The sequence below is a fragment of the Calypte anna genome, chromosome 5A (genome assembly GCF_003957555.1).
Source record: "Calypte anna isolate BGI_N300 chromosome 5A, bCalAnn1_v1.p, whole genome shotgun sequence".
NCBI classification, from domain to species: Eukaryota; Metazoa; Chordata; class Aves; order Apodiformes; family Trochilidae; genus Calypte; species Calypte anna.
In genome coordinates, this window is record NC_044251.1 from 31,036,292 (window position 1) to 31,061,884 (window position 25,593).

A 25,593-nucleotide genomic window follows, 5' to 3' on the forward strand; every position below is an offset into this window, starting at 1 on the left:
GCAGTCTCTCTTTTCCTAGACCAGCATCTATTATCTTTTGCTGCAAGACCTGATTACTTTGGGGAAGAATTTTCAAGTTACAGCTCACTTTTATTGGCTATTGTATTTTCAGCTACTAGAATATATCTGAACAACCTGTTTATTAACTCCTTGTCCTGCAGTAGTGGTGGAGTAATAGCAGCATTGGCTGCTGCTAGTTTTGTTCCATAAAAGTAATGTTTTTGAGGTTGTTAATCAAAAAACTTATTCTCTCTAAACTAGACATGGGACTGAATGATCCTGGGACAAAGGCATGGATCCAAACTGTATTTTTCCTTTTCAGTATGGGCTCAAGCTATGATTAATCACCTTTTCTTTCAGTGGAATATACTTGATTCTGTAAGTGAGCTTTTTCACCTCTCAGAGGGAACTAAAAAATCAGAGTATTTTATTATGTCTTGGACCACTGATGAGGAAAGGCTCATTTGTACAATTCACTGAGCAAGTCTCTTGGTCTATTTTGTGCTACAGACAAATTATATGGTTATGTGTAATTTACAACACAAAGCATTCAAATGTTACATAAAATCAATGCAATGCTTCCTGAAAAGAAACGTACATTTTGATGCCTTTATTATTTCTCTTGTGACCAAAAAGGAGAAAAGATCTATGTGCTGTAAAATAGACAGAACCCATTCAAGGGTTGTTACTTATTGTTCTATTGTTATTACTGCAGGGAAAATAGTAGTAATTTTTAAAAAATCATTTCTGCATGATCTGCTGTTGCATGAGCTGGTAAAAAAATATGTTCTTTCTGCATGTGCAAGACATAAGGAATGTTTACTGCCCATATGGTCTCTTCCAGGCTTTTGCATTAGAATCTCTATGCTAGCAAGTTGTGAAACAAAAGGAGTGAGGGAGTAAGCTGAATGCTTTGAAACTGTGACGTTTACATCCTGCGTACAAAATCAGCATAAGAAGGATAGGAAGAGCATTTAGCAGCATGCAGTCTATATGGATATCCTGGGTGTTAAATGCAAGGCTACAGTTGAGTTCTGCTGATTCACACCAGTTAAAGGGTTGCCCTAGTGTGCAAACATTTGCTGTGACATGTGACACATAAGCCCAGGAACGTGAACCAGAGGGTATGGTTTAAGCAGGAGGAGCTGCTCCATCACAAAAGGATTAAAGGATATGAGGGACATTCATGGTTCCTTTACCAGGAAGAATTATGGCTAGAGCTCTACAGAGGCACGTTTCATTCCATATCGGAGTCAGCCCAGCATTTCTAGTGGCAGTAGGATTTCTGCTTATCAAATCCTCTGACAAAATTCTCAACACAGCATGTGATATCACCTGCACTGGGCTGGCTCCTTGGGTTTTTTGCATTAAATACTTCTTTAATATCAAAAGGTGTCCATAGGCCTGTTGAAGCTAGTATGACTTCAGCTACTGCTCAGCACAAATTTGTGTTCCTTGACAAATTACCTTAAATGAGAAGATGCCCCTTTGATTTTGACTTGCTTATAAATCTACTCTTCTTGCATCTTTCCAAAGGCTTAATGTATTGTTTTCCATTGTTCATGTAGAATACTGAGAGCTGTGTGAATGAGCGGTCTCCATGCCAGCAGATCACTTCCATGCTGCCTAATGTGGATTCTGGTCTTTAAAAGGCAGGTGCTACCTTGCTCACATCTGTGGGGTTGTGTGTATATGCTGTGTGCAGGCACACATGCATCTTTCTTTTGTTCTCATAATAATAATAATAATAATAATAATGATAATAATCTGTTTTCAGTATCTTTGCCAGTAAGGAAAATAAACCACTTAGAAGATAAATGAGGAACAGAAGGGTTTTGCAATTAGATGCGTAATGAGAAAGCAAAACCTAATTTTCTCTACAAAGAGTTACAGCTCTATATATAATTCCTGTTCTATTTTTAGGCACGTTGTTCACAGTTGGCTTGGTGGTGTGGAGTGGTACACCCCTTGGCTATCAAAGCTGAGAGCATTAAACTCTTTGCTGTTGACCTGAACTGCACTTGAGGATGGAGCTCCAGACACTGGGCCAAATGCTGGTTTTTTTATCAAATGGAATTTGATCATAGCTCTCAGCAATGTGCCCACATTCCCTCTGTCCCATGAATGCTAACAAATTCTAATGTATGCAGAAAGAGTGAAAAAATCTGAATGTTGCATATGCAAGCAGCTCAGATTGAGGGCTATAAAACTGTCTTTCTGTGCTGCAGAATACTTACAGTGATCAGTTGCTTTAATTGTCTTAAGGATTTCAGGTCTGGTACTTTAAATCAGTTGACATTTTTTAAATGTATGCTTGTTCAACTTCAATGCTGTGTTGTTTGCAAGCAAATACTGCATTTTCACACTTGGCATCTTCAATTTTGTCCACCAATACAAACGCTGATTTTGAGAATTAATTGTAGTCAGCTGGTAAAACTCCTATGGACTATGGTGGGAGTAGAAGCAAAACATAATCTTAACAAAAAAACAAAAAAACAAAGCAAAACAAGCAACAAGAACAACAGCAACCAAACAACAAAGCCAAAAGAACATGTTTTCAATAGCTGATATACAGCACAAAAGATTAAATTGATTCAGGTCATTAAGCACAAAGACAAGTGTTCAGATTAGGTAGTCATTTTAATATGAAAAATTCTGAGAAGCAAGTTCTCAAACTACTGTGTGATCTTGGTGAATATTGCCTATATCAAACCCCATCCCCATTCTATAATGGCTCCACAGATGCATGTTATTGCCCTCAGGTAGTAAGAAGGCTATCTTTTAAGTTTAGCACTTCAGGGCAAGAGCAAAAGCTCCCCTACTGAGCTTAGTCTCTAGAGATGGGTCAGCAGAGAACTCAAAAAGAATAACAAAACACTGATTAGAAATATCAATAAACTACACATGCCATAGGGTAGGTAAGCATGGACTATCCTCATTTTACAAATAGGAGAATTCAGGCAAAAAGATAAGAACTTGGGAATGATCACATAGCAAGCCTCCAGGCAGGTCTGGAAGGAAAAGCCAGAGCAGCGTGCCTACCCTCCACAGCCCAGATCTCAAACATCACCTCCTGCCGTGTGCCTGGGGAGTCTCAAAATACAGCTCACAACAAGATGTAAAATATACCATCCTTGACAGAACGAGCTGATTATTGAGGCCAAGGCAGTTATAGTTTCTGTTTCAGCAGTGCTTTGCCCATGAATTGCTGTGCAATCCCCAGCCTGATGGGTAACCAAAAAATTGTCCTGCATGAATGAACAAAGCACTGAGTTCAGACATGGGGACATCCACTGTCAGTGCACACAGAGGACTTCCCAAAGGTATTTTACACAGCTCTGCAGTGATGAGCAGACCTAATGTACAGTTATTACTCTACAACTTACTGCTAAATATGCACAGCATTAAATTTCCTTTAGTTTCTGAAATGTTGCATGAATGCCAAAGTAATCAAGAGCTGTAATAGCAAATCAAGAGTCTATAGGACAAATGTCATTATCTCAGAATGTGTTTGGTTATGATGAACCATTCTTGGTATATTAAGCATTGTTGCAATGTTAATTAACAATGGCTAAAAATCATTATAAACACTGAGTCAACAGCCAGTGTTAACTACACAAATAAAAAATTAACTGGGATGAATAGGAAGATGCCTATATATTGGTTGTTTTTACATATATATGGGTTTGCATAACCTCATTTTTTGCATGGCATGCAAAGTTTTCAGGAGCAGTGGCTAGATCATGCGCTTCCCAAGGTCATCCATGAAAAAGCAGTTTTAAATTACCAAAAATAAAAGAGCAGAGAATTCTCTAGTGAGATCATCAGGTATTCTAGTTGCCTGCACATACGCAAGTTTTTAGTGACCTAAGCCAGCAGTTACATAAGCATATGGAGAGAAAAACAAACTCATATTAAATGCTGTAACCCATATGCTCTCCTGACAGGATGTTCAAAGCCATGCAGTGATTTTACAGTCCATATGCACTGTAAGCATCCTTTGGTCTCAAGGCAGGAGTCAAAAATAGCATATCAGCATGAAGTCTGCATTCTTTGTTTATTATGGGAACTCTGCATGTTATACTGAAATACCTAATACAACTGGATAACTGCATTTAACAGAAGAAAGAAGAAAGAAAGAAGAAAGAAAGAAAGAAAGAAAGAAAGAAGAAAGAAAGAAAGAAAGAAGAAAGAAAGAAAGAAAGAAAGAAAGAAAGAAAGAAAGAAAGAAAGAAAGAAAGAAAGAAAGAAAGAAAGAAAGAAAGAAGAAAGAAAGAAAGAAAGAAAGAAAGAAGAAAGAAGAAAGAAAGAAAGAAAGAAAGAAAGAAAGAAAGAAAGAAAGAAAGAAAGAAAGAAAGAAAGAAAGAAAGAAAGAAGAAAGAAAGAAAGAAAGAAAGAAAGAAAGAAAGAAAAGAAAGAAAGAAATACCATCTACATGGGACTTAATCTTACAAGATGGTAATGCCACATATAATACAATGCATAGCATGAAAAAAATACCCAACAGCATTTGGAGTAAATATTTTCCCAAGGTATGCCATGAAGCACTTTAAGGAAAGTATCAACAATCTTACTTTGTTTGGGCAGGGAGGACCTGGGCAGAACAGAGGGAGCACTATTCTGAACAGGAAGAGCATTTTCATCGAGGGGACATTGCCTGGGCTCTCTAGAGCCACTTGGTTTAAAGGATACACCAGACCACTCCTTTCCAGCCTCAATACAATCCGAATCTCTTCCTGGGATGAGACACTGATGGACATATAAGTGCTAGCTGTTCTGAAGCTATTTTTTATTGTTTTTCAATATGTCCATCAGCCGTATAAATTCACAGTGCTATCATCGGTCATATTTTAGTCATACAAAAGCCCCAACAACAGAACCAAGCCCACCAGCCAACACTTGAGGAGTCAGTCTGAGGAGTTCGTTCCCATCGTGGCCTCATCCGTTCCAGCAGGACACCTCGTGCTGGTTGCCCAGACAAGTACCTGCCAGGTTGCGGTCTGGGTGGGATCAAACTAAAAACGCCTTTCCAACACCACCACCGAACCGCAGCCGTGCTGCCAACGAAGCCACGTCCCTCAAGAGCCCAGCGCTACCGATCCGACGCCCAGAGGCCGCGATCGCCCGTCCCGACGTTGAACTCGGGGCGGCCGCTCTCGGCACCCCTTCTGCCGGGGGGGGAAGCGGGACGGAGGGGCCGGCCGAGTCTCCGCTCAGCCGGGCCGGACGGGGCTGGGCGGCAGCCCCTACGCTGCGGGGGAGCAGCGCTGCGCGGAACTGCCACCGCCGCTCTCCCTCCGCTCCCGCCGGGCGGCCATGTGGGTGCTGCGCGGGTCGGCGGGGGCCGGGGGGACGCGGGCGGCCCTGGCGCTGCTTTTGGCGACGGCGCTGGGGCCGGGTCCGGCGCGGCCGCACCCGCAGTGCCTGGACTTCAAGCCGCCGTTCCGGCCGCCTCAAGGCCTGGCCTTCTGCCGGCGATACGCTGACTTCGGCTGCTGCGACCTGCGCCGCGACCGCGCCCTGCTCCAGCGCTTCTACCGCCTCAGCGCCCGCCTCGATGGTCCCAGCTACGCCGCCTGCGCCGGGTACCTGCAGGACCTGCTCTGCCAGGTGAGGCGCCCGGCCCGCCGGCCCCTCAAGGGCTCCGGGGCTGCTGCTGCTGCTGCTGCTGCATGGGGGGCTTCGGCCGCACAGGGGCTTCCACTGCTCAGGGGGCATCAGTTACACAGGGGGCTTAAGCCACACAGGGGGCTTCCACTGCACCACAGAAGGCATCGGCCACATGGGGCTTCGTCCGCAGAGGGAGCTTCCACTGCACGGGGGGGCATCAGCCACACCAGTGGCTTCGGCCACACGGGGCTTCCGATACAACTTTGGCCACACAATGTACTTCAGCTGCACTGGGGTTTCCACTGCAAAGGGGGCATCAGCTTCATTCAGCCCCTTGCACAGTCCTGCAGCCACGCAGGTGGCTCTTGCCCAGGCATAGGTGCTTCAGCCTCATCATAGTGCTTTGGGCCAGGTTTTGGTGCATCCACCTGTGGAGGGCTGCATCAAGCTCAGGTATGGCTGCTTCAGCATGAACTGTGACATGGGCACATCAGCCCAGGAATGACTGCATCCACTCATCAGCACAGGTGCAGGGACATCACAGGTCAGGTCCTCAGCCTGGGCACTTGCTCCCAAGCACTGTCAGGAGCAGCTGTCCATCATCTGTTTTCCCAGTGGACTTTTCCACATTTGGCAGGTGTTTGAAAGAGGAACAGAGGTATTGTTCTGCTTTAATTTATGAACAGCAGTGCTCTGAGATGGGTGTGTGGGCAGTTAACCTGCTAGGGTTAGATCCTTGGACCTGGTGAAGACAAGCAGGAGGGGACCTACCTGCACAAAACATGCCCATTGTTACACTCAACTTACAGCATCTGGTGGATTACTGGGTTACAGCATCCTGAGATGTTTTTAGCATGTGCCAGGTGCTAGCAGTCCTGAGGATGGGTGCGAGTAGTGCCTGAGGATGTGGCCTAGAAACCTCTGTGGCAGCAATCCAGCACAGGGAAAGTTTCCACTCGGGGTTGATGCTCCCTGGGCAGATATTATAGCAGGGTGATCACAGTTTGCACAGAGCAAAACGACTGACCTTATCATCAGTGGTGGCCTTGTATGTATGAAAATGCCCCTGAGACAGAACAGTGGCAGCTCTGTGCTGTGCAAGTGTAAATCTTAAATTAATTCAGACAGTGGAGTCTCATCTGCTGTGCTCAGAAGGGATCAAAGTAGCTATGCAGAATCCTGCTCTTAGCATTTTTCAGGGTACCTCTTGTGTTCCTGAAAGTGTAAAGAGAAAGACAGTCCTGTTCCACAACAGCTTCTATAGATTTTACTTCTATTTCATGTCACATTGTACTGGAAGCAAAAAAATCTTTGAATATATTCCTGAAACAAGCTGTGTCCCAAAGTACATTTGCAGGTGGGAAAGAAGTTATCAGTGCTTGCTAAGCATTCTTGCTCTGGGAGTGATAAGTAAGTCTCCTGTGTACATCAGAAACCCAACTCTTGAAAATATGTTCAGAAGCATTGAAATATTTCAGTGTGGAAAAAACAATTAACTGAAATGTTCTGATGAGCTTCATACCTCAGCAGCCTAGAATTGGCTACAGATCACCTACCACCTCTGGCTGCACAAGCATGAAGTGGAAGTTCAGGCATTGCAAACACTCCAATTTGTTGTATATATATAATTTACATCCTCGACCTGAATTAATAGGTGGGTTTCTGTGACTTACTCAACACACTTCTGTCTCTTTCTGCTCACAATTCTTGATTTCTCTCAAATGCGACTGAATTATTTTGATGTGTCTTGGTTTGTACTTGTGAGGATTCCTGACTTTGCAAGGATTTGCTATATGATGCTGTTTCTGTTCCATGTGGAAGGGCAAGTGGAAGAGCAGCAACATCATTCCCTCTATTCTGCCCATGATCCCCTGGCCCCAAACCAGGGTTTCCCCCACCAGAAGCAGGCTGAGAGGATGCCCTTGTCTGCAGGAGAGAGGAGGGCTGTGGTGGGACATCCCCCTGCCTACTCCACAGCCTCAGCACCTGGGGGTATTTTGGTGGGGGCAGCAGGTGTCAGGGACCTGTGTGGATGTGGATTATTGTTCAGTGGGATACAGGCACCAAACTGTGGAGAGCAGATGCCTTATTCTACTTCTCAGGGGACTGTTTGCTTAAATGCTTGAGATTACAGATGGAGGTGGATAGGGAACAACAGGGATTACATGAAAGTTTGATGCTTTCCTGAGTACTCACATTGCTTCCTCTGGGCTGATAGCAGAAGTAAATAAGCCATTGTTTGATGTGGGTGTTCGTCCAAATTCAGACTGTTGCAATTCCGCAGTTCCTGGAACAGATAGGATGAATTAGGCTGACTTGTTTTGGTTTCTGATGAGTTATTTTCATATGGCAAGCTTGTTCTAGTACTATTGAAGTTACTTGTCATCAGCCCATTAGTTTCCTTAGTCCTTGGACCACATCATATTTTAAAGTGAATGAACAGAGTATGTCATTTAGAAATGAGAATTTAGATCTGTGAGTGGTGCTGGTCTGTGACCAAGTGTCAAGGTTCTTGGTGCTTTGAGACAGTGAATGTAACAAGGAGATGCAGAGAATGAGGGACCATAGCTTTTGATTCAGAAGTAGGGAAATTCAGGATTAGATATCAGGCTTCACCTCTTGTGGAACAAAAGTTGGAAGATACTCCAAATGTGTCTGGAAATAACTTGGTGCATGCTTGGGTACTATCTGGCTGGTGATAGACCTCTGTACACCACCACCAGTACAGAGGTCTGTACTGTACAGACATATGGCCCCTGTAAATAGCCATATGGCACCAGGACTGTAGAAGTCATGCACAACTGTTGTTCAAACACACCTGAGGCAGGGGGCAACAGCTGACAGCAGCAAAGGGACAGGGAAACCATTCCTCTGGGCTATTTTTAGTTCCAGTGCTGAAGCCAGGACATTGTTTTATAATGTCTAAGATCACTGCTTGCTTTGAAGGAGGCCTTCAGAGGACCCAGTATCCGCTGCTACACCAGTAATGGCTTTCCTCTCTCTGAATGTGAAACCTCCATAGGCAGGGGCAGGCTGAGCTGCCATCCTGCCCTGCCTTCACATTCCCATTCTGTCTTGTTTCAGTTTGTTTTCTAAAGCCTAATTTTCAGCCATATAGCAACTGCATCAATAAATCCCCCTGCTCTTTCTGTCCCTGGCACACCTTCTGTAACCAAACCAAGTGTTGTTACCCAATCTGCCTGTGTAATTTCAGTGTTTTGTGTCACATGCTGTCTCCTTTTTACCACATTAACTGCTGCTCATTTGAAGGCATAATAACCTTAATTTTGCAGTGAATGCCTTGACATTCCAGGAGGAAAACTTACTGTACATTAATGATCTATTATATGGCCTCTCAGTTTATTATTCTGCATTAAGAAATAGCTCCCTATAGACTTAGAAACAGCTCCTGTATATATATATGTATATAAATGTATATATATTTTTAAACTGTACTGGCTTTGCTTGAAAAAATGCCATCTAGGAATTTAAAAATGTAGAATATATACAAGAAGAACAGTTTCTCTTCTTGCCTTTCTTGCCTCAGTTAAATAACTGCCCTATGAAAACAACTGAGCTTCCACTGAGTCACTTCGCATTATTTGAGAGCATTTTTGAGATGCTTGTTGGGAAGATGCCCTACAACTGGAGAACATTGCGTGTTTATTACATGGGAAAGTTCTTGCAAAGCAGAACTGAGTCACTTTGGTTAGTTTGTAATTTACATCCGTTTTACTGAATTGCAATGGTTCTTTACATGCCTGTCAGTTCTTGTAGTGGAGAATACAGTTAACTTTGTTAACTTGATTCAGTCGTTAGGTAGGCTTCTGAGGCTGTGCCTTCCATAAGACAGGGTCGTGCTACAGCCACTGCCAGTGGACCTTGCCTGAGTTATGGCCATTTGATGCACACTGTCTGAAATCCTATAGCCTAAGCCTACCCTGCAGAACTTGGTGACCAGTGTTGTGATCATAAGTTTTGTTTCACTACTTCTAATCTGGTATATAAAGTGTCTGTAGGCAAACATCCACTAGGAAAGGCAGCAAGACCCAAGCAAGGCTGGTGTATGCAGTGATAGCATCCCAGTGCTGGGGACACTGTGCAGTACAAAGGATGTCTGTCCTTCTCCTTTCCTCCTACACTTTCTCATCCTGCTTCTCCAAGCCTCTAAACTACATCTGTGTTTGAGGTTTGTGTCTGGATTGTTGGATGATGGGGTATGGAGGACACAGGCTTTTTTCTCACTGACCTTTTCCATTCCCACTTTAGCCTGGAGATTTAAGACCTGACTCTGTTCTTAGCTAACTTACTGGTTTTGCTGCTGTGCTGTGGCAAATCTGTTCAAAAAAGTCAGAGCACTTGAGACAGAAAAGTCTCTTTTTCTCTAGTACACTCTGCTAGTGTGATGTGTCATCACTGGTTTTCATAGTATTAATGCTATGGCTGGAATACATGAATAACAGTATGGGGAAGCCAGCTTTCACCTAGAATATAGAGGATCATCCCCATGAATGCTGCTGAGATAGCCCTCCTTTCTAAGCTCTTTTCTTCTCTTAATATATCTTCAAAATAAACCACAACATATGTTGTCATTACGGTGAAATTTCTCCAGTTAGTATTGCCGCTCAGCTGTTTCAAATCTGGTCCAAGAAATGGTTCGAGGCTTTTTCTCTCTCCCTCTAGGAATGTTCTCCATATGCAGCTCACTTGTACGATGCAGAGGATCCCTCCACCCCCGTTAGGACAATACCAGGACTTTGCCAAGACTATTGCCTGGAAGTGTGGCAAAAATGCCGCTCCATTTTCCGCTACCTCTCTGCAGACCAGGAGTTAATTGCACTGGAGAACAACATGGCAAAATTCTGTCGCTACCTGTCCTTGGAGGACGCAGACTACTGCTTTCCACACCTGCTCTCTAACCAGAACCTTAACCAAAACCTGGGGCTGGTGACTGCCAATGCAGAGGGCTGCCTCCAGCTCTGCCTCATGGAGGTTGCAAATGGGCTGCGCAATCCCGTCGCAATGGTGCATGCTAACGATGGCACCCACAGGTTCTTCATTGCAGAGCAGATTGGACTGGTGTGGACCTACCTCTCTGATCGATCCAGGCTCCAAAAGCCATTTTTGAACATCAGTGAAGCCGTACTGACCTCACCTTGGGAAGGAGACGAGAGAGGGTTTCTAGGTATTGTCTTCCATCCTAAATTCAAATTTAATGGTAAAGTGTATGTCTACTATTCAGTTGAAGTTCATTATGAAGAGAGAATCCGAATCAGTGAGTTCAGAATTTCTCCTGCTGACATGAATACATTGGACCATAGTTCTGAAAGGTATTGTACACGTTTCTCTGGCAAATGTATTCAAGATCTCAGAGGGCAGCTTGTGCGTTTTGTGAAGGATGTTAATGAACAAGAGTTATTTAGCTAAATATTGTTCTTGCATCCCAGTGTGGTAGCAGGTTAGTCCAAGTTCATGTCTAAGATACTGAGACAGAGAATGTGCCTGTGCTCCATGGATGAACTGCCAAGTGCTCAGGGATGAAACATTTACCTTTCTCAATTCTGGTATGACAGAAGATTTAACTGAACATTCATTAAACAGTACTTACAGTTAGTATTTTGGGCTTTTTTGGGGGGAGGTTGTTTTTTTGTTTTTTGAGGGTGGGGTTGTATTGTAATAATTACCCTTTAAAATAGACTTCTGCAAAGCATCAGTGAAGTTCATTCCAAAGCTAAAGGTTTCCAAAATCAGTATAAACAGACTCAGTATTAGATGGATAGGGTCCCAAACTTCTTTATCCGAATGGCAGCTCAACCCTGTGATATCAAAAATTTAATATCAAATTAAACAAAATGCAAGCCTCTGGGCTATTACTAAGTGCATTTTGATTGGAAATTTCATTTCCAATCAACTGCAGGACTCTGATCCTGCAGTTGATCCACATTAATTTGTACAGGTAAAGAGAGATTTGTTTGTGGAGTCAGTCTGTAGATTTATAACCTCTTGCAGAAATATGTAATAGAACCACTGTTTTAAGAGTCCCTTGAATGCTATTAATGTTGAGATTTTTTCTTTGTTATATGGGTTATATTGGGGCTTTCCAGATACTCAGCAGTGGATGATTCTAGTTTAAAATGCCTTTAGCCTAATGACAGAAAGGGGATGCTGGTTTATAAAGCAATTACAGCAATTCATTGTAACCAGCACTGTAGGTGTCTGGTCAGGGGAGTTTAAAGGTAGTCCACAAGGAAGTTAAGCCAGAAAGGAAAGCTTAAACCTGCAGATGTCGTGGCCCATGAGCTGTCTTGTTTAAAAATTCCTAGGCTCTACATTTGTAACATTTTCTGTGCTTACTTAGCTCATGGTTAGTATGACAAAAGCTTAAGAAAACAAAATTGTGGTCCTGTTGTGCTTTTGTAGGCATGGCTCCCAGTGACTTCATCTTGAGATGCTGCCCGAGAGGGAGCTTAGCCTGACACATGGTGTGCATTGCCTTTGCAGGAAGACTTCTGTCTGTCTGTCTGTCTGCAGAGTTTATGCTCAATGTGTTTTGGTTTTTGGGAGGCTGAGGAAGATTCACCTTTGTGTCTGTGATCCTCCCTCGCTCCTGCTGCCATTGGAGCCTCTGTGCTTGTGCACAGGTACCTTGTCTCAGAGGTGGTGATGTTTAGCAGCAGGTGACAGAGTAATTGCATAGTTGGGTTCCTTCCTGATCACAGTACTTTAAGCAGGCAAAAAACCTTGCTACAAATGAGGTGATACAGGTGATTTTTATAATTTGTTTTATCAGCTTTTAAGAGGCACTGTCATCATGAAATATGGATTATTTAGAAACTGGAGTAAAATAACCTCACTTATTACACCTAGGAACCTCCATTGCATGTATTTGTGGCTTTACCTTTCTATAAAGTTACACTTTTATATAAATTCCACCCTTTTGTCACCACAAAAGGTATTCCAGGTGTGTAAAATAAGCAGATAAAAGAGAGAGCTAGGTTTTCAAATAAAGGTAAAAGTTGTTAGTACTATTTTTAAATAACCTTTGCTAGAATGTTGATTTGTTGATGGGGCTACTTTTAATGACTCATAAATCTCATCATAAATCTCATAAAGTCCTGTGAATGTATAATTTAAGGGTTCTTGTCTCTTTAAAATTTTGACCATTACTTAAGGTTTGAAAAGTTTTAGGTTTGCCTTAAAAGCAACTGTCCGGATTGTGGCAAATGCTGTACAGATGCACACATGGATTTTAGTCCTTTCTCTTGCAGTTCACAACTGGATTTGAGCTGAGATGTCTGGTCTTTAAACAAGAAAAAGAAAAAAAAATCTTAGCAAGGAGGAAGGAAAAAATAAGAGCAAAATTATAATCAGTTAAAAGTATATTCTGTCATGTGACTTCCTTATTACACAAGGAATTTTCCTTATTACACAATTTGTTGTTTCTGTAATATGGAAAATATGTTAGAATTATTTAATGTCAAGAACAACACTGGAGTGAGGTTGCTCTGTCCTTCACTTAGAGCTTGTGCAGTAGGTAATGCCTGCTCCCTGGTTTTGCTTAGGATAATCCTGGAAATAGAAGAACCTGCTTCCAACCATAATGGAGGAGAACTGCTCTTTGGAGATGATGGGTATCTCTATATATTTACTGGAGATGGAGGGATGGCCGGGGATCCTTTTGGGACCTTTGGAAATGCCCAGAACAAGTAAGAGCTCTTAAAACCTTGTGTGCACCTTGTGTCCCTCCTGTCACCCTTGAGTTGAGAAGAGAAGCTGACGGAAGTAAATCAGAGAGGATTTTCTGTCTTGCATTTAATTTTTCCCTAACTCCCCCACTGATGCTTGTGCACACACACAAGGGCATATACACCTTCCATATAACTCCCGTTTCCTTAGGGGAAGTTATCAAGGTGTGGTTTTCTTCCTTGTGAGCAGCAGTGGCTCTCTCAGCCTCCCAGCTGTCTGCTCAGAGACCATCTTTCTGCAAGTGTGGGGGGGTTCATAATATGGGAAGAGTGGATCCATCCCTATGGCAGCTCCAAGCCACCAATGTGGATTTGTGGGCAGTGGGGTGTCGTAAATCAGTGCTGCCTGAAGGTTGTTCAGTTGCCTGGGACAAATGAAACAGTCTTAAATGGTTGTGGGGTTTATTTTTTTTTTATTTTTTCCTTTCCTTTCTCGTCACCACATAGATCAGCCCTGCTTGGCAAAGTGCTGCGGATTGATGTGAACAACAACGACCACGGACCCCTGTATCACATCCCTCCAGACAACCCTTTTGTCAGTGACCCCACAGCTCGCCCCGAGGTCTACGCATATGGAGTGAGGAACATGTGGCGCTGCTCCTTCGACAGGGGAGACCCTCAAACCAAGGAGGGGAAGGGACGTCTCTTCTGTGGAGATGTGGGACAGAATAAATATGAAGAAGTCGACATCGTCGAGAAGGGGAAAAATTATGGCTGGCGAGCAAGGGAAGGATTCAGCTGTTATGATAAAAAGCTTTGTGCCAATTCCTCACTGGGTAAATAGATGTTCTCCAGAATTACTGATGTGTCACACAGCAGTTTTCTGCACTGTCATTTCTAATTCCTATCTTCAAAGCCTGTGTGCCTGCTAGAAAACATGTATGTTTGAGACGTAAATCTTTGCTGACTCCATCTAGAAGGGAACAGACTTGGTGAGGAATATTGGAAGTCCAAATGTTACCATTTTTGAATTAGGAGGAAAATGAAACAGGCTAGCTGTTGTTTTCCTAGGCGATCAGTGCTGTTAGTAAAATTGCTTGATGATTCTGTGATTTAGACAGTTTCATCTTTTCCACATATAATAAGCTTTCTGCAGAAGGGATAAAAATTTAGAGAAGTATTTTTCTTCATAACTCACAAGTTGTGTCCTTATTTAAAAAAAATGAAACATTGTGTAAGCTGGTCAACCAGTATGCAGACTGCCTACTTTGCAGGTAACTAAATATACAGTGTATTTTTGGATTTTTTAACTGTGCCAAGAAGGAAAACCTTAATTTTTTTTTTTTTTTTTTAAACCTGGAGTCTGCATATTTGCTGGCTGGCTAAATTCCAGTGCACGTGTGAAGTCAGAGTCTATTGTGTTGCACAGTCTGATGCAGACCACATCTTGTGCTGGAGCATCTCCCCAGAAGTCTTGGGGATCAGTGGGCTGGCTCTGATTGCACTAGCTGTGACTGATTTTTTTTCTCTTCTATGTGCTGTGCTGCTGTTTAACTTCGGTCTTTTTATTAACTTAGCTGAACTTCCTTCCTTTTATTAACTTAGCTACAAGTACAGTGGCAGTGATTAAGTGTTTTTTATAAAAAGTTTGAGAGCAGGGAGCAGGATTTTTGCAGTCCCTTTGCTGAAGCACTTGTCAGAGAGCCCCTTTAGTGCCCTCCTGTGTGACAGTGCCAGCGTGACTGTTCATAGCAAGCACTTAACTGAAGTCTCCAGAGATTCAGAATAATTTCTATTGCCTTTAGAGACCCTTTTGTTAGAACAGTGAAATGTCACAGCTCTTTTAAAATTTTAAGTACAGCTGAAGTGTAGAAAACACCTGCTTTAAATTAAATGCCTTTGATGCAAGTTGCCTGCTGGCAGAGCAGCTGGGTTTTCTACTTGAGCCAAATGCTGAATGGGCAGGGGGAAAGGCCATGAGGATGAGGAGGGCTGGATACCACAAGGATATACCTGTAACTCAGGAGTTTCAAGAGAAAGAGGAGGAAGAATCCAGTAGAGACCCTGAAAATCTCCCTCTGTTTTGCCACTGTCTTGGGTTTTTATTTACGTTTTACAATAAATATACCACTACTACATCTTTCCTGTGCCATACCATGAATATTTGATAGCCTGTTCAGGTTAAGTTCCTCTATTTCAGAGAAGCAGAAGCTATTTGTGCTGACATCTGACATTATCTTTTCATCCATGCCTGCATTCTAAGTTGCCTGTCACTTTTTTCCCTTTCACAACCAAAACAAAGCTGCGTTGGGAAACATCTTCTGCATGGTTGCAGTGACTCCGAGAGTAACCTCCAAATTACCAGCAAAACCAGCCAGGCTGTGTAGAAATGGGCCAGAAGCAGCACAAAAAGAGATGGGCTGTAGCAGAAGGACACATAAGAACAGTGAGGTATCTGGGTAACAGTACTAAGGTTTATCAGGGATTTAGCTGCTGCTGTAAGTGAAACAGCAACCGGTCTCTGAGTTGGCTTGCCTTTGATTAGGATCCAGCTATACAGAGCTATTAAATGTGGTTCTGAAAAGGTTAAAATAAAAGTAAATGTGTGTCCAGCAGTTTGTTTAACTAAGATGCTCAGATTTATCCAACTGTGCTAGTCTCAGAACTATCTAGATAAACAACTGTTCTGCATCATGTGTAAAACAAGGAAAGTCACAGATCTTTTCTCTCCTACAGATGATGTGCTTCCAATTTATGCATACCCACACAAAATGGGGAAATCTGTTACAGGAGGCTATGTCTATCGGGGCTGTGAGTCTCCCAACTTGAATGGCCTGTACATATTTGGTGATTTTATGAGTGGGTAAGTTCAGACACTAAGCTGTACCACCAGCCCAAGCCCTCCAGCAGTACTACACCTGCCCACAAGTGCTCATACAGTCTAAGAGCTGAGGACATGCTGCTACTTGGTGGCTGCAAGCACTGCACTTAGCCTGACCACTCATTACAGAGCACTCATGTGCCATGCTTTCTATAACATTTGTTCCATGGCTCTGTGTTCGAATGCAATCTTTTCAGCCCTCAATGTTGCTAATTCACATCATGCCATTACAAATATCATGCTCATTTAAAGTCCCAGAAGTGGTGTAAAGAAAGCATTTGAATGCATGCTAAGAAAAAACACCACTCCGATGCGATGTTGTCCAGCAGTGAGTCTGCTGCTGCAAACCTGTAATGAGGCAGGCATGCAACTGTTGTTTTCCTCCCACCTCCTCTGCCTTTGCTGTATCTGTATCCCCCAGGCCTCTTTTGCTCGCAGCCCCCAAACCGCCTGCCCCAGCTGATGGCAGGTCCTGGGAACACAGAGCTGCAGTGAAGCCAAATGCTGTGCATCTCTGTCAAGGTGTCCTCAGTCTCACTTACCTTAAACCGTCCCATAAAATTGATTCTTCTGCTTGTGTTGCCCCTGAAAGACAAAGTATATTAGGGATGTATAATATATGTGCATTAATATTAACTATCTTGTTTCTTGGAGGAGCTACCATTCCTAAAGTAGCTAAAGCAGGTAGCAAGCATTAAACATCCTTTCAGGTGCTCTGATAACGTCCATAAATCTTCTTGTTTGCTTAGTACTAGTGCTTTTTTGCCTTGCAGACGCCTGATGTCTCTGAAGGAGGATCGAGCTACTGGAGAATGGCAGTACAGTGAAATCTGCATGGGGGTGGGACAGACATGCATGTTCCCTGGGCTTATCAATAACTATTACCAATACATCATCTCCTTTGCTGAAGATGAAGCAGGTAATCTTTTAACTTTGTATGGCACTGAATGGCATGCTTGTGGTTTCTCTTTAGATGAAAGCAACAAAGAAAGGTTCACAGAGGGCTGCTGGGAAGCAATGGGTGATGGTGAGGCAGAGCATGAGCCTCTTAGTCTTTGAAACACCAGTGGGTGAGATAGCAAGTATCTCTCAAATACCAAGCCTAAGCTACAATCCTAAATTTGAGGCCAGTGTGCCACACAGTGACTGCAGGGGGAACTGGATAGGCAGCTCCCTGAAGGACTGAGTCTGTGTTTGCTGCTGCTCACACACCTACTCTCTGCAGGCATGTGGAACAACAGAGGGCAAATACAGTAAAGCATAGCTTAGAAAAGAAACCTCATTCCTCAGGGTGCCATGCCGTGGGGAATTCAGGCCCTGGGAGGTTGAGAAGAAGATAACCCAAGTGAAAGCAAGAATATGCTCTTGGCTAGTCAGAAGGCTTTTGATATTATTAATAGATACAGGGTGCAAATGAAAGGAGTAGTAGTTATGAACCTGCTCACCCTTGCCTGGAATATTGACACCTCTCAAGGTAATGCAGAACCAAAGCCTTATATTATGTCTCAAGTGGGGCATCTGCAAAAGGCTGCTTAATTCCATATTTTATTAGTGTCAGCAGGGATTTTGCTCGCACAAGACTGAAGGATGTAATCTCGGGAGAGCTTTGCATAGTTGTGTTTTAAAGACTGAAGACATTTTGCTTTCTAGAAGGAAACTGCTGCATTTTGAAAAGGAGGATGTAAAGAGTGCTGGAATGGAAGCTCCTGGTCATTCCCTTTGCTCCTACAAGGGTATAGGTAATTGTCCAGCCCTGCAGTAAGGCAGGCAGTGTGTTCAGTTCCTGGCTGAGGACATAGAGAGGATGAACCCTGTTGATCAGCAGCCTCATGTGTGCCTTGGAAATGCAGGAGTTTGTGTTCTACCCCTGTGTGGGGAGAGCCCAGCTCATGGTCACAAGTGCCCCAGAATGCCCCAGTTTTTAAATGTCTGTTTTTCCTGCAGATTATATCAAGAGTATATGTTGCACATACACAACTTGCATTCATATCATGTCAATGCAAATTTCACCATCTAAATGTAAATGATCCAAATTAAGTGTTAGCTCAAAGGTTTGACTTTGGAATTTTATCTTTTTTATGTAATTTTTTTACTTTAATTTTCTTTAATGGTCAGTAGTCACGGAAAATAGAGCTGTTTCACAGTGCTGTGATAAGAAGGATATCTTACCCTAAAATCAGAATAATTTCATTTAAATCAGCTTTATGCCAAGGCTGCCAAGTGTAGTGTGAAGGTGCTAAGTGCAGCACTTGCATGTGCACCTGAGGAGCAGAATGGGCCTGATCTTGCATGTGTGGGCAGTCTATGCAAAGAGGGGTGAAATTCTGGCATTCTGCTTTGCTCTGGGCTTTTTGTACCTAAGTATAATAGGGCTGAGTGGAAATTTGGGCTGGAATCTCTTCTCAGAGGTATTATTTGCCTTGTGTTTGCTTTATTAGAATGGAAAGATATATGTTGATAATGGTTTCATGAATTTTCTTTCTTAACAGTGAACAGTCTTCTCTTGCACCTTTTTGGTGCTAGGACTCGACTCTACTTTTTTACAAGTTTATCACATGGTTTATTCTAACAAGCTTTTCTTCATGGAAACATTTGTTTTTTAGTGTTTTTCTGATGAATGCTAATCTGGCTGGTACAGTGGATGTGTTTATATGGTTGGGACATCCATATTTTTGTCTCACTGCAGAGCTGCTATAAAGCCACCAGCGCAAAGTCCTGGGCAGGTGCACATATTGGGGACACCCTAGGCCCTACTGTGTGTCTGTGGGGCACAGGTCATGTAGCCTGTGTGCTTCATGGCCCCTGCATTCTGCCTGGTAAGTTCCAGGAAAAAGGGGTGGCATGTGAAGCACACATCACTGCACCACAAGACACAGTGCCAGGTGTTTCCAATCTGTTTGGATCAAGGCCGTAGTTATGGAGCCCACCAGAAAAAAGAAAGAAATCAGCCAAGGGTGGCCAGGGGTGGGTGTTTTCTGCCTTGGAAGCATCCAGAGGAGCTTGGCCTGTGGTAGCATAGAAAAGCAGGAGAGAACGAGGCTTGGCAGCCAGCAGGAGCTGCCACCAGCTGCTCTCACTTTCCTTTGCCTGCTGTGATCCCTCCACTTCTTCCCCTCTCCCCTTTGGGGTACCTATAAGTCACCCAAAGGCATCCACTTTACTTACTAAAAGAAGTGCCTATTGCCTGTTTTTCTTCCTTTTTTTCTTTTTATGAAATACTGCAGATTTATTTTTTTCATTTAGATAAGCCCTCTGATCCTTTACGTTGCTCAAGCACTTGAGCTGACAAAAAAGAGAGGAGAGTCCTGGAGGAGCTGCTTATTCTGGTCTCCCCTAAACAACAGAGAGGGTTGGAAATGCAGTTAAGAAAAAAAAGGTCAAATAAATGGTAATGGACATTGTTTAGCTAAAGGTAAAGCCCTGCCCATGTGACCTGATAGAGTTGTGAGGAACCTTAGTGCCTTTCTCATGAGATACATCCCTTTGTGTGTGTTCTAGAGAAAGCAAGAGCAAAAGCTTGTAATTCACCCCAGAGGAGTGCTTCATCCAGAAGAGCAGAAGACAATGTGAACAGTCTTAATTTCCTTTCATTTCATTTTAACAGAGGGAATTCAGGGTTTGACTGTTTTGCAATAGGGAAGTTAAAGGATGCACATCAGACTGAGATAACAGCTGAAGCCCAGGCAGCTGAACATGCAGTAGAAAATTGTCAAAATAGTATTTCATGACAATATGTAAAAACTCCCACTAAGAGTATTTTAGGCCACTGGATTGCAGATGAAATCTCACTGCAAACTCAAATACAAACCTGCCTTGGTCCCAGATTTCCTGTTGCTCTCAGACTTGTGATGCAGAGTTAATACCTTTGGTCTGTACTGAATAGAAGCTCCATAGAGAGTTTTCATGCCTCTGTTTGCTTTCTTTTTCCAGGGGAACTTTACTTCATGTCTACTGGTGTACCAAGTGCTACAGCTCCCAATGGAGTGGTGTACAAAGTTGTGGACACCTCTAGGTAGGAGATGTACTTGTTGCAAAGCCTAAGCATGGTGCAGTTTGTCCATGTGTGGATGTCATAAATGATGCTGAATGACTAGCTAGCTCCTCTCCCACACTGGGCCCTTCTGTGACCCTTGATCAAAGGAGCAACCTGCTGTGGGTCTGCTCTGCTCCTGCAGTCCACCAGCATGACCAACATGACCACCAACATGTTTGTTATGGGTCCTTCTGGGGTTCTGTGTCTTGGTAGGTTTGTTCCTGAAGCCAAAATGAGTATTTTATGTATGGCTTGTCTTTCTCAAAGTTTCTTTAGATTCCTGCCCAAAGGGAATCAGTTTTTCTCAGGGTGTTTATTCTCAGCTCCCCTCAGTCATTTGTAGCCAGGTGCATCTGCTGTGCCCAAGCAGCTGCAGCTGAAGGTAACCAAGTGTGACGCAGAGTGTTTTTTGGGCAAGGCAGAAATAAATGTCAAAACCAACATTTTTTGTGTGTGTTTTAAAGAGAAAAATGGTTTGGACAAGAATCTGAAACCATTGTAACACCTCCTGGATCCCACGTGTGTGTGTCTTCAGACTAGGCAGGGAATAGCTGTGTTTTATGGGAAGACTTATAGCTGTTTTTTCCATCTTCCTGTTTTTTAAGCATTACTATTATTGGCTGAACACCAAAATACTTTCAGCCAGACATGTAGAGTGCAAGTTTTGTAGCTTTTTTTTTTTTTTAACAGATTAAATTTACAGCTTTAGGTATCTGAGCATTTTGAACCAAACCACTTTCCTGTTTTATGCTGAAACCAGACACTAAAGCTGAACAGCCCCCACAGCTGCTGTGTGTTTTCCTCTGAGTCTCCTCTGTCAGGAGCATTTTCCATTATCTAACACAGTGGAAGAGTTCCCGTAAATGATGTATTAAAAGGCTACTATTATGCAACCTTTGTAAAAATAAAGAAAACAAAAGCCGAAAGGCAGTCATAAATTTAAGTTTAAAAAGAATTTTTCTTATTGTCTAGAGTACACAAAAAACTCACAGGAAAGTTTATAACAGAAGGGAACATCTCTCTAGCAGTAGTTGAGAAGGAAGCTCATTGCCTTCTACAGACAAATGCAAATAGTCTTAATTTCAGAGGAGTTATACCCTTCAAATGCAAATGTCATGCATTTTTGAAGCAGTTTGAAAACCTCCAAAGAAGGCTGCAGATTAACCAGCCAGCCAGCATAGGAGAACATCATGATGATAACTGGATGTAACTTCTCAGAAGTGAGATGTACCTCCATGGCAAACAAATTTATAGAATCATAGAAATTGATCATTAAGATCCACAAGTTTAACCATTAAATTTGTGTCAATATAATGCATCAAACTAAGGTAAAGCCTCTGTAAGAGACACTCAGAGCTCTTGTTTGAAACTAATGCAACTTTGGTAATACTTTTGTAGTAGTTAGTCTTTTGTTTGGGGTTTATGTATAAATAGTACTGTGTTATTTTGCTTCTCTGAACACAGTCAGAAAACTAGCATACACATGACTTCTATGTCAGATGTTCAATATATACTGTCTAGTTTTCTGATTTCTACTTGCACTTTGATTAATCTCCTTATGTAATGCTTGAACCTGCCAGTGCTTTATTTCCTTAATGAATTCAGCAAAAGCAAATGAAAACACAGACAGAGGACCCATTGCCATGTGAATGTTTGGACTTTGATCAGCAGAGATATATGATTGTTTAATTATGTTTTCTACTGCAAGAGATTACTTGGATCATTTAAACAGACCCTTTTTTTTTTTTTTTTTTTTTCGAGTGAGCATTACATTCATTGAAAAACAATGGGGAGCAAAGGCTCATGATGCCAGGGGAAGAGAATTAATCGTGCACCGTATGTGTCCTTTTTTTTTGTAGAAGAGCACCACCAGGGAAGTGCCAAGTTGAGGCATTGCCAGTGAAAGTAAAAAGCAAGATCATCCGGTTTGTGCCAAAGGAGAGTAAGTGCCACTGTTGCTGTGTATTGAGGCTGTGTGTTAGCTGGCAGTACGTACAGACTCCAGCTCACACTATCTCTCTGTGCATGGAGACCACACAGAACTTCACTTGACAGAGCATCCTCAAAATTAATTCTTAACAGCTGTTTTAGATCTGAATAGTTGGTTCAAAGAAAGCATAAGGTATTTCCCCCCTCCTGCCTATGTGAAATCCTCTTTGTAGTTTCTGTGTCTATACATTCTCACTCTCCCATGCTATAGCATACCTGCTTCATTACTGCCAACTTAATTCCCTGTAACTGTGTCTGTACTGAGATCCTATGCACAGCTTTTCAGTGATAAGTGATTTTCAGTGATAAGTGATTTTTTGCAGTGCCTTCAGGTAGTGAGGAGCACTTCAGGAGCTAAAGGGTTGGGAAATAGCTTGTTGAGCAAGGTGAGATGCATCATTGTTAATTATAAGTGAGATATTATGGGATGAGAAAACGCTCCCAAAGGAATGGGCATGATCAGCCATTCAGGTGAACTTTTGGCTTATCCAGACTCTTCAGGGTTTTTTGGTTGCTTCATACTGAATTAAGTATTGTACTGCTAAAGCTGGAGCAGTCAACGATGCAGCTGAACCTGCAGCAAGCCAAGCGCTATTTGTGTTAAATACAAAACCCTAAATATATTATTAGGGATCTCAAAATCAGATTAGGCACCCTCACCTTTCTTTTCCCCTGTGCATTTTGTTTACACATGTAAACAAAGGATTCTTAACAGCTTTGTAATGAAGTTAATATTACTATAGGATCTCTAATGTCAGGACATTTTTATCTGATTTTTAATTATGTTAATCATGTTACAATGCATTTGAGTCACTGACAGTTCCTACAGCTTTGACTTCAAGGAGGAATGAGGGTTCTCAGCACCTTTAAAGATTGAGTCTTTAAGGTGGAACAAGTTCTAAGGCTAATTATTAACTGTTGACATGCCTGAGCATTCAGCACCTCTTCAGAAACATTATCCTTTACAAGCTATGCATGCAGTTTCCAAATACTATTAGCTTGGTTTATGTCATTCAGCATTTTCTCTGCTGCTTATGCATTATTCTCTATGCAAGTCCAAAGTCCAGATTTTTAAACTACACATGTAACTAAATCTTTTGGGTTTATAAAGTAGTTTTCTTCATAAAATAAAACTTAGAAACAGTGGGAGGGATTTTGCTAAGTGTCTTAAGGACTAAAGTCATATGTAGGTGAAAAACAAGCATAAAGATTTTGATTCAGAAGCATGCAAAAAGGATATGTAGCCATAAATATTTTGCTCCTGTGGTTAGTTTTAGTGTGAATGTAGCAGAATCACCAAGGCATGCAGCTTGCATTAGCTAGATGAGTGCATTTGCTGGAAGTGTATTTAATAAATAGCTTGATGAAGAGTAATATAAAATAACAACTTGATGCAGTGAGGTGAAAAGTACTCCAGGTGACCCTTAGCTTTCATGCAGTCCTACATCATTATATGAGTTCCAGGTGTGCTTTGCCAGATCAGGCTCCAGCAACTGAAGTGTGCCCAGGTAAGGCATTCACATTTGTGCCTTTCCTTCAGAACCTCAGTTTCCAAAGAAGGGAAATAGTTTCATGTCCTCTCCAAAGAGTGTTATTTGGAAAAGATGGACCACTGTAGGGATTTGTCTTTTGGAGACCATAGGTCTTAAGCACAAATAAGCCAGTAATATTTTCCTTTCTCTATATACTACAAAGGAAATGATGAATGAGAGTGGATAAATCAAGGGTATAATTCCAGAAGTTGTGCTGCTTTTGCAAATGCACATGATACTGTCCCAGCTCAGTAGCCTGTTATTCTGAATGGCTTCCTTCTGACAACCTAAAACTTATTTTAAAACTAAAAATAGAGCACATGTGAATAAGCAAGTCCAGTAACGCCTGGAAACTGTGACAGCAAAGAATTTTCAGTTCTTCAGAATTCACGGCTCTTTTATTTTTTTTCATAAGGAAGAAAAAAACTAACCCCAAATCGTGCTTTATGTGTTGTCCTGGCAACTCTGTTCCTTTTGCACATTCCAGTTGCCAGAGAGAATTGATTTTAAGTGTTCCTGATTTCAGCTCCTCTGAATAAAGCATCTGTCCCAGTGGGGAGGCTGGAGCTCTGGTCTGGTAATGATCCAATCATTAGTAATGAAGAGAAGCGCAGAAGTAGTGCCTGGCTTTAAAATGCTTTCAGCAGGGGAGAAGGGTAGGGTGGGGAAATTCTCTTCCAACCGTGAAAAATCCAGCACCCACCCTTTAATGGCCAGGCTGAAGTTTTGCCAATATATGGCTTGGAGATCAGGCAGTTTCCTTCCTGGGGGAGGCTTAGTTGTTGGCATTTAGCCCTGCATTGCTTTCTGCTAGGAAAATGCAGCTGACAATCTTCACAGATGAAATGTTTTCTCACCGGGAGCTTTGTTGCTTCTTAATAGAGTCAAGTAGGCAAGTGACAAGAAACAAGTTAAATAAGTTAAAAATCAGTGCTATTTTCATATAGTTGCCTTTAAATAGTGTCTGTAGAATGACAATCTCATGGTTTCCTGGGGGTTTTTGCCCAACAGCATTTGTTATGAAAACACCAACGCCACGTCCTCGCTTGAGGGCCACGACTGAGGCTCCACGGGAAGGCAGACGAGACCCCTATCACCCCCGCATGCCGGCTGTGGACAGGGTGGGCCAAGCCCCACCACCACCAGGGAACTGGAGCAAGACGCCCACCACCCCACCATCGAGTGGCAGGACCCCCAAGCCCAGGAAGGGGGGAAAAAGAGGGGGGAAACGCAGGAAAAAGAAACCCCCTGGCACAGCCCCAGCACTGCAGAATGGCTCCGTGAGGCTGATGGAGCAGCGGGGCCGTGGCCGGAACCGGGGCCGGGTGGAGCTTTACATCAACGGGGAGTGGGGCACAGTGTGTGATGATGGCTGGAGCTCAGCCGCTGCCGCCGTGGTGTGCCGCCAGCTGGGCTTCCCCTATGTGGTGCGGGCCAGCAAGAAGGCAGAGTTTGGGGAAGGGACCTCCCTTCGCATTCTTCTGGATGATGTCCAGTGCTCTGGGCAGGAGAAGACACTGCTGGAGTGTGCCCATGCTGACATTGGCACACACAACTGCTCCCATGAGGAGGATGCCGGAGTGGTGTGCAGCCGGCAGGAGGTGACAGACTGGTGACGGAGGAGTGGGTGAGACTCAGAGAACCTCAGTGAAACCCTTCTTGCTCAAGCCCCTCAACCAGTGTTTAGAGGACTGTGCTTTGCCATCAGGATGCTGCACCTGTTTGAAGGAGTCTTGCTGTTTCCTTCATGTTCATGCCCATCCATCTGCACTGGAGGCAAAGAAAAAGTAATACGAAGCAGTGACTTGAGTATGTCATGGGCAGGGACTACATTTGTATGGGGTTTTTTATCAGAAGAGAACC

The 25,593-nt window shown here is 42.9% G+C and overlaps 1 protein-coding gene across 1 annotated transcript; it reads left to right on the forward strand.

Annotated features, from left to right (window-relative positions):
* The first annotated feature begins 5,316 nt into the window (after positions 1 to 5,316).
* Positions 5,317 to 25,593, forward strand: HHIPL1 (HHIP like 1). Its single transcript, XM_030452496.1, has 9 exons — positions 5,317 to 5,610; positions 10,294 to 10,940; positions 13,173 to 13,316; positions 13,803 to 14,131; positions 16,032 to 16,158; positions 16,950 to 17,095; positions 20,107 to 20,188; positions 22,069 to 22,151; positions 24,742 to 25,593. Exons 1-9 carry the CDS (start codon positions 5,317 to 5,319, stop codon positions 25,344 to 25,346), a joined length of 2,457 nt encoding a protein of 818 aa, XP_030308356.1. The 3' UTR covers positions 25,347 to 25,593.

Bases quoted from the DNA above. Each gene is read 5' to 3' on its own strand.
- HHIPL1 (XM_030452496.1), top strand. From the start codon at position 5,317: ATGTGGGTGCTGCGCGGGTCGGCGGGGGCCGGGGGGACGCGGGCGGCC. The intron at 17,096-20,106 runs GTAATCTTTTAA...TTCTTTTTCCAG, and splicing joins CTTTGCTGAAGATGAAGCAG to GGGAACTTTACTTCATGTCT. The intron at 22,152-24,741 runs GTAAGTGCCACT...TTTGCCCAACAG, and splicing joins CCGGTTTGTGCCAAAGGAGA to CATTTGTTATGAAAACACCA.